Source organism: Rhinolophus sinicus, linkage group LG15 (genome assembly GCF_036562045.2).
Source record: "Rhinolophus sinicus isolate RSC01 linkage group LG15, ASM3656204v1, whole genome shotgun sequence".
Taxonomy (NCBI): domain Eukaryota; kingdom Metazoa; phylum Chordata; class Mammalia; order Chiroptera; family Rhinolophidae; genus Rhinolophus; species Rhinolophus sinicus.
In genome coordinates, this window is record NC_133764.1 from 18873460 (window position 1) to 18893869 (window position 20410).

At 33.5% G+C, this 20410-nt stretch overlaps 1 protein-coding gene across 12 annotated transcripts in view; it reads left to right on the plus strand.

Annotated features, from left to right (window-relative positions):
- The window catches only part of NF1 (neurofibromin 1), a 210965-nt gene that overhangs the window by 92974 nt on the left and 97581 nt on the right, over window positions 1-20410 (plus strand). For 10 of the 12 annotated variants that reach the window (XM_019750679.2, XM_019750681.2, XM_019750685.2 and 7 more), the window contains 6 exons: window positions 1168-1329; window positions 1453-1556; window positions 3767-3902; window positions 14647-14709; window positions 19493-19651; window positions 20193-20290. In XM_019750679.2, coding sequence (XP_019606238.2) covers window positions 1168-1329; window positions 1453-1556; window positions 3767-3902; window positions 14647-14709; window positions 19493-19651; window positions 20193-20290 — 722 coding nt within the window. The remainder of the gene's footprint in view (window positions 1-1167; window positions 1330-1452; window positions 1557-3766; window positions 3903-14646; window positions 14710-19492; window positions 19652-20192; window positions 20291-20410) is intronic. The other 2 variants (XM_019750687.2, XM_074320823.1) reach the window with 1 other exon arrangement.

Sequence of the window (20410 nt, forward strand, 5' to 3'; positions counted from 1 at the left end):
CTGTAGGATCTTGTTCCTCATGCTTAAGGTAAAGCTCAAACTCTGGCCTATAAGGCTCTAGTCTGGGACTAGTCTGGGCCCTGTTTCATTTCTGACATCATCTTATGCCATTTTCCTTCTTGTTCACCAAACTTAAACCACACTGGCCACCACATGTGGTAGGGTTATTTCCACCCTAGAGCACTCTTACTGCTGCTGTGGCCACCTCTGCCACCTGGAATGCTTCTGCCCTTGTCTCGGAAATGGCCGACTTCTTGTTATTCAAGTTTCGGTTCAGATGTAACTTTCTTAGCTCTTTTTTGGGGAATCAAAACCACAGCCACATTCATTCTGTCACATTACCTTGTTATATTTTCTTTGCAGCATTTATTCACAATGTGAAACTATTGTGTTGATTTGATTACTTATTCTCATTTCACCAGAATGTGAGCTCCATGAGAAAAGAGACCTTGTCCCCTGTTCTCTCTAAATCTCTTCTTCCCAGAATGTGTGGTTAAACAGTGATTTACTCTCGCATCATTTTTCTTGAGTATACCAAAAAATATTTTACTACGGGAAAGCGTGAGGGTTATCATTTAGGTACTAGATGGGAATGAGCCCCCCACCCCTGCTTTGTACATAAACCTTGCTAATCTCTTGGTTCGGCATGCACAGCCCAGGTCTTTTTCCTGATTTCCTGCAAGTCCTGTAGTCCTTCCAATTTTGTTGTTTCTCTGTCTAGTCTGTGTTCAGTATTCACTGAGTTTCCCTGACCATGTGAGAAGAGAGTAGAGCTCTTGTGGTCACCAAAGTCTTACTCTTGCTCACTGATTTTCTGAGAAAATGATTTGTGCATATCAAACTGAACTCTTTGCCATTATCTTCCCTTTCTACGCTTTCATTTCTGCCATACAATTTAAATAATGTGGAGTTTTTCTATCTCCTGGTGAATCTTAGGCCTCTCTTACCTTTCATCAGTTAATCCTTAGAATTAACAGCTACTGTAGGTATTTACGGATAGTCATCTACGTATACACATATGTACATGGATAAATCCCAGGGGAAAAATTAATCAGTCACCATTTACCTCAATTTAGCATGTGATTGGCAATTTTGGATTTGCCTTTAAGTTTCCTGCTTGAGAAAAAATGAGATTGTTCACACTAACACAATTTGTTTTGTTCTCAGGATGAACTAGCTCGAGTTCTAGTGACTCTGTTTGATTCTCGGCATTTACTCTACCAACTGCTCTGGAACATGTTTTCTAAGGAAGTAGAACTGGCAGACTCCATGCAGACTCTTTTCCGAGGCAACAGCTTAGCTAGTAAAATAATGACCTTCTGTTTCAAGGTTTGTATCCATTCATCTGTTTTTGTGCAGAGGTCTGTCAAACAATGACTATGTGCAGAATGTACAGAGCAGAATATCTTCTTTAATGCAACATAGTAAGTTCCTGTTTGTGTATTTCTTTAGGTATATGGTGCTACTTACCTACAAAAACTCCTGGATCCCTTATTACGAATTGTGATCACATCCTCTGATTGGCAACATGTTAGCTTTGAAGTGGATCCTACCAGGTTTGTCATCCTCACATCTATCCCTGCTCTCCATGTTGTCACTACCGCTGCAATGGTGGAGACACTCTGCAGTGGTAGGGACGTGCCCTCACAATGTCTCCCCTTACTTCTTAAAATTAGTCTTTAATTATGAAAGATACACACAAATACATTTTTCTTAAAAAAAGACAATGACAAATTCCTTGTAGATCAGAATTAATGGAAAAGCCAACAAGTCATGATTGGCATGTGAGAGACGAGAGTACTGTTGCTGGAAGGTACTGTTTTAGAGGGATACCTGAAGCAGACTGCAGCATATCTGCTGCTATGTGGACTCATTAAGAAAAGGTTCCCACAAAGTAGGCAGGAGCTGTCAAGGTTTCTAGGTGTTTCTTCTTGCCTTGTTAAATAAATTACTTATCTTTCATACCACAAATATGCTACATCCTCCATAGCTCAGATTTAAATTACTATTGTAGCTTATTAACTGATCTCCCTACATATGCTCTCCATATTTAGACCAATCTCTTTTTAGTTCTCCACATATTCCAAGTTCATTTTCTGCCTCTGTCTTCCCAGTAACCACCAGCCCTGTGAATTGATCATGTCTAGCTATGGTTTGCTATTGTGCTTTTATCCTTGAATTATTGTACTCATTACCTAGTATGTGTATGTCTTTCCCCTCTTTGGAAAGGTCACAGGCCAATTGTTGAATCCTCTGCACCTGGCACTAAGAATGGCAATGGTAGACACGTGTAAATGTTTTTTGAACTGACCTGAGTACCTGCCCAGCGTACTCCCTCTTTCTGAAATACCCTTACTTCTCTTTGCCTATGCAAGTTCTAGCCCTCCTTCGGAATTCACGTATCCCATGGAATCTTTCTGCCTTGTATCCACAGTAATTTTTGAACTCTTACTGTATCCATATGCTGCACCACTCAGAGAGCTGCAAGGAATGATGACTTAAATATCCAAACATTTATGTAATATGTAAATTAGTATAGGAATCAAAATTACTAGTTAAGAGATTGAAAACAAGTAATTACTCAGTACTTGCTTGGTAAGGTACTGTGCTAGTTTTAAGTGGACAAAGATGAGTGCTTCCTTTCTTCAGGGAGTTTACAGTTTAGTAGGGGAGATAAAACACATAATAAGTAGTTATGTAGTGAATTTCATAGAGGATGTGTTTTGAGAATTCAGATTATGCCAATTGGGAAGCTTAAGTAAAGCTTTGTGGATTTGATAGCCATTGAGTGAAATTTAAACCCCACAAAGTAGGCAGGATTATTATTCCTGTCTTATTGATGAAAAACATTGAGGCCCAGAAAAGTGAAGTGTCTTGACCAAGGCCGTAATGATCAGTAATAATAGAGTTGAAATTTAAACCTCGTAAGTCTGCCTCTGGATTTCCGCCTTTAATCACAACACCAAGACTTTAGATTTTAGCGGTTATACTGAAGAACTAGCAACCTGATTGGATGTGGCGAGTAATGGAGTGCAGCAGGCAATGGTGACATCAGAGGTTGCCAGAATAAGGTGGCGGAGACAGTGATGTTGCCATTGGCAACATGGGGAGTACAGGATAAGACATCAGAGCAGGAGAAAAAAAGTCAGCTAATTTTGGGTAAACTGAGTTTTAGCTGCTGGTGAGAGGGAGGGATGCCTAGCAATTAGACATAGCAGACTGGACATGAAAGGCAGTTAAAAACAGAGGACACATGAATGGCCACAAAATACACGAAAGCATGTCTGACTTTACCAAAAGTCATTGAATTAAAAGTTAAAAACATGAGTTGCCCTTTATTACCTACTAGATTGGCCACCCTAAGATTTAAATCATAGGGTGGCCAGTTAGCTCAGTTGGTTAAAGCGCGGTGCTCTTAACAAGGTTGGTGGTTCGATCCCCACGTGGGCCAGTGAGCTGCACCCTCCACAACTAGATTGAAATAACTAGTTGACTTAGAGCTGATGGATCCTGGAAAAACACACTGAAAAAAAAAAACTTGAAAAAAAATCATATCCTAAATTTATGACAATATAAGGAAATAGGTTTTATACACAGTTTTCAAAATTGCCTTTTTTATAGTTGGTTTGTTCAAATCAGAATGCTGCGAAGTCCAAACATTGTATTTGGCTGAGTGTCTATTAAGGAGTATCTTTTAAGGAGTATGTTTGTTTTTCATTGATTTTACCTTTTGTTGTTGTTTGTTTGTTTGTTTGTTTGTTTATAGGTTAGAACAGTCAGAGAGCCTTGAGGATAACCAGCGGAACCTCCTTCAGATGACTGAAAAGTTCTTCCATGCTATCATCAGCTCCTCCTCGGAATTCCCCCCTCAGCTTCGAAGTGTGTGCCACTGTTTATACCAGGTATGCTTATGGTTAGAAATTACCATTATTAATCCAAAGCTGAAGAATGTTTTACCAAAGAGGAATTTAGCTGCTGTTAGTGGATAGTCGATAAACTGAGTCAATTTGGATGAGAAATACATTAAGAATTGTTGTTGGAATTGGCTTTGAAAAAAATTTAGATATTGCTGAGGAAACAGTTGGACGTATTTTAAGGAGGTACTTTAAAAATAATAAATTTTTCTTGCATTGAGAGCAAGTTTAAAACGTACCAAATTTATTGGGTATAATGAGTGGTTGAAATGAGATATACTATGGAATTTTGGGGGGTTATCTTTTGCCTAAATTACTCATAGGGTCTTTAACATAGGAGGCAGGTCTACTCCTTGCTTTTTGCATTGTGAGGTGCTTGACCTATAATTTTGATTTCTTTATTAAGGTATAATGTGTTTGTGTCAGGTTTTCCCAAGAGAGACTGTTCATTTTATGTGAAATGCTACTTATAAAATATATTGCATCATCATTCAGATAAAATTACTAGATTTGCTAACACTAGTACTGCAAATAATGCTTCTGAGTTCATATGTCCAACATCATCTCCTGCTCGCTGAGGAAATTAGGTCTTTGTTCTTTTGTGGCTTCCACTGTGTTTTTGAATTGCATATGGAGTTTTAGGAATGATTTATTCATTCCAAAGGAGATTAATGCAAATTCATTTAGCCTGTTTAAACGGTGATTCTGCAAGGAACATTAGTAGGTCTGGAATTTGGCACTCCAGGAGAAATAATTCATACATTTATAAAAACCCATGCCTTTGTGTCTCTTTCTTTGCAGAATCCTCCCCAGCCATTTGTTTTTTTAGCACAGGGCTTCAGTTGCTTAGAGACATTAGCAAGATCAGTGAAATTACCATTTTTAAAAGCTGTTTCAGGCTTTATTTATATCACACAAAATAAAGTTTAAGCTAAAAATACTAAAAGGAGACAAAGAAGGTCATTATATAATGATAAAGGGGTCAGTATATCAAGACGATATATTAATTGTAAATACCGGGGGTGCCAAAAACTTGTATACAAGTAGACACTTTGGTCAACATTGCTCAAGCAGTAGTTTGCCGTAATCAGAAGTGTCTGGATGCTGATGGTAACCACTCTTTTAATTGCAGAAGTCAAATGTGACTTGTATTCATCTTTTATTATTGGTATATATTGAATATCACAATTTTAATACAGTTTTTCTTTCTTAAAATGTGTATACCTTTTTTTTTTTGGCACCCTCTGTATTTATGTACCCAATATTGGAGCACTTAAATATATAAAGCAAAGACTAGCAGAACTAAAAGGAAAAATAAACAGTAGTACAATAATAGTTGGGTACTTTAATACCCTACTCTCAACAACGGAGTCAATGAGGAAACAGCAGACTTAAACAATACCATATACCAAATAGACCTAACTGACATAAACAGAACATTCTGTCCAACAACAGCACAATACACATTCTTCTCAAACATATATAGAATATTTTCTAGGGTAGACCATATGTTAGCTCACTAAACAAGTCTTAACAAATTCAACAAGATTGAAATCATACCAAGTGTCTCCTCTGACAACAATAGCATGAAACTAGAAATCAATAACAAGAGGAAACATGGAAAATTCACGAACCCATGGAAATTAAACAATACTGTCCTGAACAACAAATTGATCAAAGAAGAAATTAAAGGGAGGAAATAAAAGAGTTTCTTGAGATAAACGAAAATGGAAACACAGCATACCAGAACCTGTGGGACGCAGCAAAAGCGGTTCTAAGAAGGGAATGCAATAAACACCTCCATTAGAAAGCAAAAAAATGTCCCAAATAAACAACCTAACTCTATACCTTAAGGAACTAGAAAAAGAAGAACAAACTGAAATGAAAGTTAGCAGAAGAAAGGAAATAATAAAGATTAGAACAGAAATAAATGAAATAAGTAAATGAAAAACAATAGAAAAGATTAACCAAACTAATAGTTGGTTCTTTGTTAAAGATAAATAAAATTGACAAACCCTTAACTAGATTAACCAAGGAAAAAAGAGAAAGGATCCAAATCAACAACATTATAAAAGAAAAAGGAGACATTATAACTGATACCATGGAAACTCAAAGGATCATAAGCAGCTATATTGCAACAAACTGGACAATCTAGAAGAAATAGAAAAATTTTTAGAAACATACAACTTTACTTACTAAGACTGAACCAGGAAAAAATAGAAAATCTGAATAGACCAGTTACTAATGAGGAGATTGAATCACTAATCAAAAGTCTCCCAAAGAAGAAGTTCCCAGGACCAGATAGCTTCATTGGTGATTTCACCAAACATTTAAAGAAAAATTAAAACTAACCCTTCTCAGACTCTTCCAAAACATTGACAAGGAGGGAATACTCCCAAACTCATTTTATGTGGCTAGCATTTTCCTGATAACCAGAACCAGAAAAAGACACTAATAGAAAACTACAGGCCAATATCCCAGATAAATACATGCACACATTCTCAATAAAATAGTAGCAAACAGAATTCGGCAGCACATTGAAAGGATCATTCACCATGCTCAAGTGGGATTTTTTTCCTGGGATGCAAGTATGGTTCAACATAATGCAAATCAATGTGATACATCACATTAATAGAATGAAAGAAAAGAATCATATGACTATCTCAATAGGCACAGAAAAGGCATTTGACAAAATTCAACATTCATTCATGATAAGAAAACACTTAACAAATTTGGCATAGAAATAACATATCTCAACATAATATAGGTTATAAGGACAAGCCCCCAGTTAACATACTCAATGGTGAAAGGTTGAAAGCTTTCCTTCTAAGATCAGGAACAAGACAAGAGTGCCCATTCTCTTCACGCCTATTCAGCATAATACTAGAAGTTCTAGCTGGAGCAATCAGGCATGAAAAAGAAATAAGTGATATCAGAATTGGAAAGGCAGGAGTAAAATTGTCTCTGTTTGCAGATGACATGATTTTATATATAGAAAATCCTAAAGAGAGCAGCAACAACAAAAAATTGTTAGATCTAATCAGTAAATTCAGTAAAGTTTCAGGATACGAAATTAATATACAAAAGTCAGTAGTGTTTCTATACATTAACAATGAATTTTCTGAAAAAGATAGAATCTATCCCATTTACAATACATCAAAAGCAGTAAAATAGGAATAAATTTAATATAGGAAATAAAAGATCTCTACTCTAAAAACTTTAAGACATTGATGAAAAAAATCAAACAAAACAAACAAATGGAAGATATCCAGTGTTCATGAATTGGAAGAATTATTGTTAAAATGTCGATAGTACCAAAAGCCGTCTATAGATTCAGTGCAGTCCCTATCAAGATTCCAAGGGCATCTTTTACAGAAATAGAAAGAAAGTAAAACACTCCTGAAATTTATGTGGAACTGCAGAAGACACCAACTAGCCAAAGAAATCTTGAGGAAGAAGAACAAAGCAGGAGACATCACACTTTCAGATTTCAAGTTATGCAATAAAGCTGTAGTCATCAAAACAGTGTGGTATTGGCATAAAAACAGACAAATAGACCACTCAAACAGAATCAAGAGCCCCAAAATAAACCCAAGAATATATAGTCATTTAATATTTGACAGGAGAGCCAAGAATACTCAATGGAGAAAAGACAGTCTTTTCAATAAATGGTACTGGGATAACTGGATATTCACATATAAAAGAATGAAACTGAACCCATAGTTTACACCACTCGCAAAAATTAACTCAAAATGGATTAAACATTTAACTATATGACTGAAACCATGAAATTTCTGAAAGAAAAAATAGGAATAAAGCTTCTTAAAGGAGGTCTTGATAATGATTCTTTGGCTATGACACCTAAAGCACAAGAAACATAAAAAATAAACAAGTGTGATTGCATCAAACTAGAAAGCTTCTGCCCAGCAAAAGAAATCATTAACAAAGGGAAAAGACAACCTATGGAATGGGAAAAAATATTTGCAAACCATATATTAGGTAAAGGGTTAATATCCAAAACATATAAAGATCTTGTACAACTCAATAACAACAACAAAAATAATAACCCAATTAAAAAATGGGCAAAGGACCTGAATAAACATTTCTCCAAGAATATACATGAAATGCCAACAGATAGATGAAAAGATGCTCGACATCTCTAGTCTTTAGAGAAATGCAAATTAAAACCACAGAAACATAAAGCTGCAGTGAACATCGGAGCACATATATCTTTATGGATAAATGTTTTCAGAATTTTTTGGTATGTACCCAGGAGAGGGATTGCTGGGTCATGTGGTAATTCTATTCTTAATTTTTTTAGGAACCTCCACACTGCCTTTCATAACGGCTGCACCAATCTGCATTCCCACCAACAGTGTATGAGGGTTCATTTTTCTCCACAGCCTCTCCAACACTTGTTACTATTTGTCTTGTTGATAGTAAGGTGATATCTCATTGTGGTTTTTATTTGCATTTCTCTGATGATTAGTAATATTGAGCATCTTTTCATATGTCTATTGGCCATCTCTATGTCCTCTTTGGAGAAAGTCTATTCAGGTCCTATGCCCATTTTTGAATTGGATTGTTGGTTTTTTTGTTACTGTTGTATGAGTTCCTTATATATTTTGGATATTAGTCCCTTATCGGAGGCATTGTTTGCAAATATCTTCTCCAGTCGTTTGGTTGCCTCTTTATTTTGTCGATAGTTTCTTTTGCTGTGCAGAAACTTTTTAGTTTGATATAGTCCCATTCATTTATTTTAGCTTTTATTATACTTCCCTTGTCTTTGAAGTCAAATTCATAAAATCCTCTTTGAACCCAAGGTCCGTAAGTTTAGTACCTATGTTTTCTTCTATGTAGTTTATAGTTTCAGGTCTTATGTTTAGGTCTTTGATCCATTTTGAGTTAATTTTGGCTCATGGTTACAGATAGCAGTCTAGGTTCATTCTATTGTACGTAGCTTTCCAATTCTCCCAGCACCATTTATTGAAAAGGCTGTCTTTTCTCCATTGTATATTTTTGGCTCCTTTGTTGAAAATTATCTGTCTATATTCATGTGGATTTATTTCTGGGTTTTTGGTTCTATTCCATTGGGCGGTGTGTCTGTTTTTCTGCCAGTACCATACTGTTTTGATTATTGATGCCCTGTAGTACAAGCTGAAGTCAGGGTGTGTGATACCTCCAGCATTATTCTTTTTTCTTAAGATTGCTTTGACTATTTGGGGTCTTTTGTGATTCTATACAAATCTGATTTTTTTTTTTTTTGGTTCTATTTCTTTAAAAAATGCCATTGGGATTTAATGGTGATTGCATTAACTCTGTAGATTGCTTTGGGTAATATGGCCATTTAAACTATGTTGATTCTTCCAATCCATGAACACAGAATGTCTTTTCATTTCTTTGTGTCTTCTTCAATTTCTTTTAAAAATGTCTTATAGTTTTCATTGTATAGGTCTTTCACATCCTTGGTTTAGTTTTATTTGTAGGTATTTTATTCTTTTTGTTGCAATTGCAAAAGGAATTGTTTTTATTTTATTTTATTTTTTCTGAGATTTCATTGTTAATATATAGGAATGCAATGGATTTTTGTACTGTTGATTTTGTAGCTGGCAACTTTATTGTATTCGTTTATTGTTTCTAATAGCTTTTTGGTGGTCTTTAGGGTTTTCTATATATAGCATCATGTCATATGCAAAAAGTGACAATTTTAATTTTTCGTTCCCTATTCGGATGCCTTTTATTTCTTTCTCTTGCCTGATTGCTCTGGCTAGGACTTCCAGTACTATGGAAACAATCAAAGTGTCCTTTGATAGATGATTGGATAAAGAAGATGAGATACATATATATATATATATATATATATATATATATATATATATATATATACACACAATGGAATAGTATTCTGCCATAAGAAAAGATGAAATAGTCCTATTTGCGACAACATGGATGGATCTTGAGATGATTATGCTAAGCGAAATAAGTCAGACAGAAAAGTCGAGTGCCATATGATTTCACTGATATGTGGGATATAAAACTGAAAGAAACAAAGGAACAAGACAAATAAAGAATCAAAAACTCATAGACATAGACAATAGTTTAGTGGTTACCAAAGGGTAAAGGGGTGGGTGGTAGATGAGGGTAAATGGGATTAAATATATGGTGATGGAAGGAGAACTGACTCTGGGTGGTGAACACACAATGTGATATATAGATGATGTATTACAGAATTGTACACTTGAAACCTATGTAAATTTACTAGCCATTGTCACCCCAATAAACTTTAATTTAAAAAAAACACACAATAAGATACCACCTCATATCTGTAAGAATGGCTATCATTGAAGTGGCAAGAGATAACAAATGCTCGTGTGGATGTGGAGAAAAGGAAACCCTTTTGCCCTATTGTTGGGGTTGTAAATTGGTGCAACCACTGTGGAAAACAATATGGAGAATACTAAAAAAATTAAAAGTCTAACTACCATATGATCCAGCAGTTCCACTTCTGGGAATATAGCCAAGGAAACAAAACACTAAATTGAAAAGGTTATCTGCACCTCCTGTGTTTATAACAGCATTATTTGCAATAGCCAAGACATGGAAACAACCTAAGTGTCCATCAATGGATGAATGGATAAAAAAGTTATGAGATATATACGTATATATGTGTGCATATTCCATTTTATATATATATAATAATGAATATTATTCAGTTATTAAAAAAGAGGAAATCCTACCATTTGTGACAACATGGGTGGACCATGAAGACATTATGCTAAGTGAGATAAGTCAGATACAGAAAGACAAATACTGCATGGTCTCACTTATATGTGGAATTTAAAACAAACAAACAAATTGATAAAGAGATCCGACTTGTGGTCAAGAGACCAGAGGTGGACAGGAGGGGGAATTGGAGGAAGGTGGTCAAAGGTGCAAACTTCGAGTTATAAGGTAAATAAGTACTAGGGATGAAACGTACAACATGAGGATTATAGCACTGCTCTATCATATACAGGAGAGTTAACAGAGTAAATCCTAGAATTCTCATCAAAGGAGAATTTTTTTCCCTGTTGTCTTTCTTTTTATTATATTTAAATGAGAAGATAGATGTTCACTGAACCTAAATCGAACCCTCACGCTGTATGCCTTAAACTTAAACAAGGATGTATGTCAATTATTTCTCAACAGTACTGGGCAGGGGGAGATATAATGTGTTTGTGGCAGGTTTTCCTAGGACAGACTGATTTGTTTATTTTATGTAAAATGCTATTTATAATATATATTGTATCATCATTCAGATTAAATTATTAGACTTGCTAACAATAGCCTGCAAATAATGCGTCTGAGTTCATATGTCCACAGCCATCACCTAGTAGCTGAGGAAATTAGGTCTTTGTTCTTTTATGGCTTCCACTGTGTTTTTGAATTGCATATGGAGTTTCAGGAATGATTTATTCATTCCAAGGGAGATTAATGCAAATTCACTTAGCCTGTTTAAACTGTGATTCTGGAAGAAACATTAGTGGGTCTGGAGTTTGGGATGGGTTGGTATAAGGAGAAAGAATTTATATGTTTACTAAAACCCATGCCTTTGTGTCTTTGCAGAGTCATCCTCAGTCATTTGGGGTTTTTTTTTGTTTTTTTTTTTCTTTTTTTTAGCACAGGGCTTCTGTTGCTTAGAGACAGTAGCAAGATCAGTGAAATTACCATTTTAAAAAGCTGTTTCAGGCTGCTCTGTGGGAATATTCCCCCCATTCCTACTTACAAAGATGTATCTGTTGTACCTATAAAAAAATTTTCACCATATACATAGATGGTAAAGCATACTTAACATTAAAACTCTCAATTTATCATGACCTTTTCAAAATAGCTCAAGGAAGCTTAGAAGAACCCCACATAATTTTTTGAGACTATAGGATGGTTTAGTTATACCATGAAACTTAATATAGTGAATAATACCTTCTCTTAAGTTTGGGCATTATTCAGGTTTCTCTTTAAATCTAATTCAGTAATTCTTCTGTTTAAAAGACAAGAAATGATGAGCACAGATTAAAAATAGTCTGGGTCAACTTCTTGGTTGGCCTAGTCATAGCTCTTTTCAGAGAACAATTAGATTTCTAAAGTGGCTGTGGCTTTGACTTTCACTTGTTAAAAGTGAATGAGTACTGACTACATGATTACATGGTCTAGTAGGTTTTAGTAGAAATTCTTCCTGTGGTTGTCACCCAATAAAAAATAATATGTTTTTTATTTTATCAGCAAACTTGGAGTCCAGTTTGAGACCATGATTCTGATAAGGTGCAAGGAACAGGGCTTGGCACTTAGTAAGTACTTAGGAAATATTTAATGAAGGAATAAAGTCAGCTACTCCTCCCACCCAAGTAAACCAGATTCTTGCCAGCTTTCAGAGTTAGGAGGGAAATGGTGAAAATAATTCAGAAAATAGAGCCAGGTTATAATTGGTAGCTTATTAAACACTGTGTGCTGTGCTTTTAAAAGCAGTTCATAATAAAATATAATACACCTGAATTATCATAGTAAAATTTCACATAAAATTATTCCCTTGAAGAACATTATTTAAATGTTGTATTATTTTGAAGTATTGGGTAAATTTATTGTTGGAATGTAGAGTACTAAAGAGCAAAGATATACTATGTTATTTATAAATAAGATTTTATTTTTTTAATAAGTGACCGATAGGGAATTTTACATTTACTAGTTAAAAAATAAAGATAGGGAAAAAAGTTTTGATCTCAAGATATTCTTTCATTGCATCTCCTTTCAAATGTAGTTTTCTCCTTAGTTTGCTCTTTTATTTTTATTCCTCTGCCCTCTTCTGCCTTTTTTTTTCTTTTTTTTTGCCCTTTTGACTTTGGCAGTAACATAATGCCACCTTTGTACTTTTATGTTCTGCTGGGAAGGAATAGTAGTTGATTGTTTTGTTGTTGGGTTTTATTTTCCCCTAGTAAACATGGCTCCTGCTTTGAGACCTACTGGCGAAATTTTGAAAGCTAAGTGAGAATATTGCTAGCTAATAAACTTCTCTGAGCTTTAGCTTTTTTTACTTGAATTCATATTTTTGACTATTAAGGCTCTTCCAAATCATGCTTTAAACAAGTCTCTTATTTTATATGCCTCCTTGTTTAGTGAATTAGGTTAAGTTTATATTAGAAGAGCCAGCCAACTGTGAACAGGGTAGATTTGTAATTAAGGCATTTTCTTGTGTATTTATTTCTGCTTCTCCTTTTGATAGTTTTGGAATAATGAGAAAATAATTCCCAGAAAGGCTATTTTTTTAAGTTATGGTGAGAGAATTCTGAGAAAAGATAACTATTATGATTCTAAATAAGTATCATCTTTTTCCAGTAAACCTGCTCTCCAAGCAGAAATTTTAGGGCTGTAAATGATAGTTATATACCATAATTGAAAAACGTATATAATACTGCATTTTTGTGATATTTTGTGATATATGATATTTGGTTACTAGTGCTTTTGTATATATAAGTTTAAAGTTTGAACCAAAGCTCCATGAGAAAAGAACTATGTCTTCATGTTTTACTGCTGTCTCCCAATGCCTAGGATGATATCTAGTATGTAGATGCATAACTACTTGGATGGACAGATGGATGAACAAGTGTCAAATTAACTTTAAACCCAAGTTGTCATAGGTTATGGTGTTGCATACACAGAATTCCTAGAATAAAATGCCATGTATGGTGGATTAAAGAATTCTAATTTGGTTTTTAAAATATTTTTAAAATAATTGTTGTGCCTAATCTAGTTCAATCAGGAGTCTTAATTTTAAAAGAACTTCTTGGCTTATAAGGAACTCTGATAGATGAAACCAATATGTCTCTTTGGGTTTTTGTTGTTGTTTGTTGTTTTGGGGGGGATAGTTTTTTTGTTGTTGTTGTTGTTTTTTTGAGACATTGTAATATAAGTGGTCAAATATGTGAAAATTTTTAAGCAGGCTTACAATATTGTTCTATAATTTTCTCTGCGGTTTCTTCACTTTAATATTAATGCTTATTTCTAGTCGAGCTGATAACATTCTTCTCCCAAATGTTGCAGAGCTTTTAACCTCTTCTGATTACAACTTTTTCAGGAAGTGGCCTGCAATCAGAAAAATATGTGAAATTTAAGAGTAATCTTCCTTAAAGAGAGAGAGATTTGTAGTTTAGAATCTCTAAGGTGACTTTTTCTATTATATTTAGTCATTTAATGTTTATTTTTAAATTAGTAGTCTCTAAATTAAATGCAAGCTATTGAAAAAACTTTAAGTCAATTGAAGGATACACAGAGAAATATTTATATATCAAGAAAAAATCATGTAGACACATAAGTGTTTTATAGTGTGATCTACTATACTCAACATTTTAATACTGATACTATAATTAACATCTTTTCAAAAGGTAGGACTTAACTGAAATGTAAATATTAAATATCCTCAAATTCACTTGGGGAGAGCTTTTCTGTGATTTATAGCCAGAAATAGTAGATATGATTGTCTCAACATTTCTTGCTGTTTATTTAGTGCTTTGGCTTAAAACTGTATTAAAAAATGGAAATCCAGAAATAAAATTCATCCCTCAAAATTGAGTTGATTTCTAATTTTTTGTTGATTCCATTTGTGTTACATTTGATCGCATAATTTTATGGACAAGCCAACGTTGTTATTGTTGCTGTATGTAGTTGGTGCTGTGACTTGTTTGTGCTCATCTCTGTTCTGTAGGCAACTTGCCACTCCCTACTGAATAAAGCTACAGTAAAAGAAAAAAAGGAAAACAAAAAATCAGTAAGTTTGGAGAACTTTCTATTAGCTGTTTCTTTCAAAGCAAAACAAAAATCTTTTGCTGTTTGTTAAGAACATCTTCACTTCAGCCTATTTGACCTTCACTGTAAAATCATTCTACTAATTCTGGCACAAAATAGCTTTCATTTCGATTAACCCTGGAATTAAGTTACATTGAAACATTCTCTGTGTTCCTTTGGTTTGATTTATCCCAAAGGCATTTGGGGGCATTTGTTGCATTGGATATACCTAGTCTAATTTTATTATTGTTATTTTTAAAATTATAAATGAATGCAAAAGAAACTTAATTTCAAGGCCTTAGGAAATGCTGATTCTCTTCATTCTTGCTTCTTGTTTGCAGGTAATGTGAGTGGTTTCTTTTTTCTAGAGATGAAAGTTTTTCTTAATTCTTAGAAGTATATGGAGGGAAAGTGTCACTTTCTAAACTTACCTAAAAGATGCTAAATTGTAGTTTTTTACTCTATAATATTTTTATCTAGACCATCCCAGCCAGAATTTAGATATTTGTGCTTAGATTATAGAAATCCTAATGGTAAAACCACTTTTACCTTAGAAAAAAATCATTATTAAACTATTGGGACTGAGCACATACTACTTTTAAAATAAAGGAAAACTCAGTGAGTTTGTATTTGTAGAGAAACACCTCATTTTGCAAACATGATATGAATATACTTCCTACTTCTATGAACTTGCCCTAATTTAAAAGGAAGAAAATTATGGTAGCCAAGATTATTTTCTTCCGATGAGTGGAATTTGTCCAAAATATAACATGCCTTCATTTTAAATTTGCCATTATCTGTCAGTTGGATTTATCCTTATCAGGCTAAGTATTTGCTCCTGTAATCTAAATGATTTTAGAGAAAGATGTAAAAACCTTCAGGAGTCATGTAGGTAGTTTACTTAAAAAGATAATTTAGAATATAGTATACATCTTTCATCTTTGATTCCTTATCTAAGTTTACATAGAATAAATTTCTGTTTTAAATTCAGGACTGAATTAAAATTTAGAGACATGAATTTTATATCCATTCAAGATTTACTTTTTGAGTTTGTTAAATAAATTTAATCAGCTGTGAGCAAATAAATTGGATTGGATGCCCGTCTTGCTTAATAAAAACGTTTCTTTCTAATGCTTCAGCCTTCTAATTCTCAGCATACGTGGGTTTAACATAATATACACCATCACTGTTGAAATTAATTTACTGTTTCTAACACTCTTGTTTTACTAATGCCATTGTGTAGTATATCACATAAATTAAAATTAAGGCTTTCTGTGTTTCTCTAGAGCATGTTTTCTAGCCTTCCTAACATTGCTTTATTTATTAAGATTTTGTCTAAAATTGTTCCTTGAAATGTTTTTTCTACTAGTGTTATTTTCAGGGTTTTTTTTTTTTTTTTTTTTTAAGTTTCTGGGTAACACTAAGTTTTGGAATGTATTTCTCAGTACAGGTGATATGAGGTCCTCATGGAAACAAAGGGAATCTAATTGGTAATTTGAGATATTTTAGAACATGTTCCAAAATATGAAGACAGTATAGTCATTATAAATTTTAAATGTTGGTTTACGGAGTTATTGGCTTACCAGAATCTAATGATCTTTTCTTTTAAAAGCAAGCTGACTTTCTTTTGGGTATATGTATCATGGATTGGAATATGTAAAATTTGTAGAGAAGGTTCTGGCTTCTGGTATATAGCTGTGTAGTCATATTATAGATGCTTCTGTTTATTATACTCAAGTATATAATGTATAATTAGATCTCCTTTGAGAAGCTAATTGTCTGCTTCACTCAGGTAATTAAGCATGTATGGGTAGTGATCCTTTTGCTGATGGACAGTTTATGAGTGCATTATTTGTAACATGATTTTACTAAGGGGATTGAAAGGGATATTTGACTGGATAACTGATTTCAGCATATAGACTGGCCCAACTTTGACCTTTATACAGAATATCTTTTTTATCTAAATTACATTTTTACAGATTAAAAAACAAACAAACACTTGAGTATGTGTATATTATGAGGTAAAAATACAGTGGTGTAAATTAGTAGTGAAAGAAAAAGTATTTATTAATATTGATTACATTTTACCATGTTTTTATCAGTGATACTATTGTATCATTAGTGAAATACATAATGAGATGATGCATGAAACAATGTCTTCCTGAGGTAGGGATATTTTGAGCTTTGACATAAATTATTTTTGAAGATGTGGAAGATGGTGAATGTGTAGTACTTTTTCACAAGTTTTATAATATTCTCCCTTTGGGAAATAATTCACTCAGATTTTCATTAAATTCTGAGACTGAGTAGTGTTAAGTATAAATCAGGTATATAAATGTGAATCATACTTGAAAACTTTTTTGTCATAGAGAAAACCAGTAAAAAACTACTTTCAAAATGTATTTTCAAAGAGCTTTCCATGTATATATGTTATTGATTTTTATAAGACACGTTTGCAGCAAGCTACTATTTTATAAATTAACTGGTTCTTTGGTAACCAAACTGTGGCTTTTACGTTTAAACCATTTCAGTATTTTAATTGATTAAAGTGAATATATGCTAATTTTTTTAACAACCTATTTGAAGTTAAATATAAAACCATTTTTAATCCTCTTCCTCCTTGCTCATTCCTTAAAGGCTTTAAAATTTTGTAGGTTTGTTGATATGTTTCTTCTGTTTTGAGATTAAAATTTGGGAATTCTAAATTCTGTAGCAATGGTGGTCTGTGAACATTCAGAAACTGAAGAATTTTGTCTATATGCATGTATATGTTCATTTTTCTGTTCTTACTCCCCCAAAGGTTAAACACTATACTAGATTAGTAAAAGCGCTTGAATTTTATTCTTCATTCTATTTCTAAAACTGTTTTTCAGCTAAAAATAACTCTAAAACAGTATTTAGGTTTTAAAGCCATTCCACTCAGGCTGCTATATGTAGCTGCTTTCACCAGTTTCCCCTTATGTAAGTGTAAGGTTGTTCTTCATGCAGTGGCACTCTAAGTACTACCGTGTTTCCCCAAAAATAAGATCTAGTCAGACAATCAGCTCTAATGTGTCTTTTGGAGCAAAAATTTATAGTAAAATAAGACCGGGTCTTATATAATATAATGTAAGATCGGGTCTTATATTAATTTTTGCTCCAAAAGACACATTAGAGCTGACTGTCCGGCTAGGTCTTATTTTCAGGGAAACACGGTATAACACAAAGGAAGCTTCCTGAGCAATGTAGCCTAAGTGAAGCTGAGAATATATTAGTTATAATTCATCTCTGTTATCATCTCTTACAAAGATTTTCTTTGGCTTAAAAAAATTACTCTCTAAAGTCTTATTTTTACTAATTCCCTATCAGATATGATAGAAAAATGTTTTGAGATTTTAGGCAGTGAATACGAACACACGTTTAAAATGTATACCATGTGAAGAAATAGAATGAAATGAAATTATCCTTATTCTTTCCAGCGTTAATCTGGATTCAGTGAGCCATTGGAATTCATGACAAAATGTATTACTTTATCGAGGCATTGTGAAGAAAACTAGAGTTATGTGAGATTCTGCACATAAATCCCATTTTCTCATTTTCCCTAATATCTTTAGAAATGCAGGTTTATTCTTGGAATCCCAGAATATTGAGTGGAGTGCTGTGGTTTTGCCGTTACAGTTACCACTGCTTTCAGCAGTAAGCCACACTAAGCAAGAAAAGTTGTAAAAAAAAAAAAAAAAAAGAAAAGTTGTAAAGATTAAAATGTTACATAAATGTTCTTTAAAAATAAATATGCTTGTATTATCTGTAAAAAATGTAAATTTCAGAATAGTATCATTTACATATGTTAATTTAAAACAGGAGGAAGAGATAGGAGCTGAGCCAGTTTCACATAACATTTTCTCCAATCTAATCTATCACTTTACCTTCAAAATAGAATGTTTTATGAAGACAAAAAGAAAAATCCATTTTAAATATTGAATTCACATTATTTTTCAATGTGGGCAACCATTTCTTGAATCCTTAACTTTTATGTGTGTGTGTGTATGTATACACACACACACATAATTTGACAGAATTATAAATTGAGGTAAATATAGGAGTTCACTCTTCTTCTGGTATGATCCTTTTTTCCTTTAGGTCCCAAGAATTCTAGTCCTTCATGGTTTAAAGAATAGGTAGGTCCTTATAAGGCATTCTGATGAAGAAAAAAGAACTGGCAGTAACGTTACTTATAAGTAAGTTTTTTCTCTCAATAGGAATCTAAGAAAACTAAGTTTTGTTTTGTATATGGCAAACATTTTGCTCAAGAAATTCAATTGTACCTGGTACACAGCAAAACGTAAGTATTTGCTACTAGGTATTAGATGTTTAAGGGGTGTGCTGTTGAAAATTTAGCTTCATCTTCTAAGTTGACCATACTCTGATGTCTGTTAATCTTCGTGAAACATGATAATCTTTGTTTGAAAATTTGGTCTGTTTTTGTTACTCATCAAACCTGCAGTATAACAATAATAAAATTAAGATCTTTTTTCAGGTCTCTTCTATACAACTCATCTGTGAGATTTTTCTTAGGTATTTTTATTGTGCTTTAAAATGATGGTGGGCAGGAATTGAGGATAAACTTCATTTACTGATGTTTTGGGAGTAGGAAAAAAATAGAAATGTGTTGTTCATGAGGCTTGGTCTGTTCAATTTTTGTGCAAAATTTGCCCTTCAAGCTCTTTCTTCCCATTTCTTTGTTTTAATATAAACCATATATTCAATTCTCAACTCCTTGTTTTTAGGTGGTTAGTCAGCGTTTCCCTCAGAACAGCATCGGTGCCGTAGGAAGTGCCATGTTCCTCAGATTTATCAATCCTGCCATTGTCTCACCATATGAAGCAGGGATTTTAGATAAAAAGCCACCACCTAGAATCGAAAGGGGCTTGAAGTTAATGTCAAAGGTGAAGAACTATTTTGATAATCTGTTTTAAATTCTCTTTCAACTAAATTTTCTGCTTTACATAGTTACTGTACTTCATTTATTTTATAAATGCCCTGTAGTTTTCACTTAGGTGCTTTTATTTTTATTTGTTTGTATCACAAAGGAATTCATTAGATTGATAACTGATGGGTCTTATTATCATGAGAAAATATTTCAGCAAGTCTTCTGAAGATAGTTTTCTAGAAATTCTGAAATGAAGACCAAAATGTATACTGTATGATTTTTTGTTGAAAAGACATAAAAAAATTTTAATGTGTATTTTTAGATACGTAAATGTGTGTGTGTGTGTGTGTGTGTGTGTGTGTGTGTGTGTGTGTGTATAATTACATTTATATTTGGGAAAGAATAGAAACAACACCTAGTATTTGTAGGAGGAATAATGGATTTTAACTTCCAGTAGATATATTGATGAGAAAATTCATGTTTTTTAAAGAACATACAAATGTGTAGACTTCATACAATAAACAATCTGATTCTTTATAACCTGTTTTATTGTTTAGATACTTCAGAGTATTGCCAATCATGTTCTCTTCACCAAAGAAGAGCATATGCGGCCTTTTAATGATTTTGTGAAAAGCAACTTTGATGCAGCACGAAGGTAAGCAGCCTGCCAGTTAGTTCATTGCTCTGTTTGAGTCAAATATTTTCAATTTCACTTACGTCCATATACTTGGTGTACAGGAAGCTGCTGTGTAGGTCCTTCATTTCCTAGGTCAAG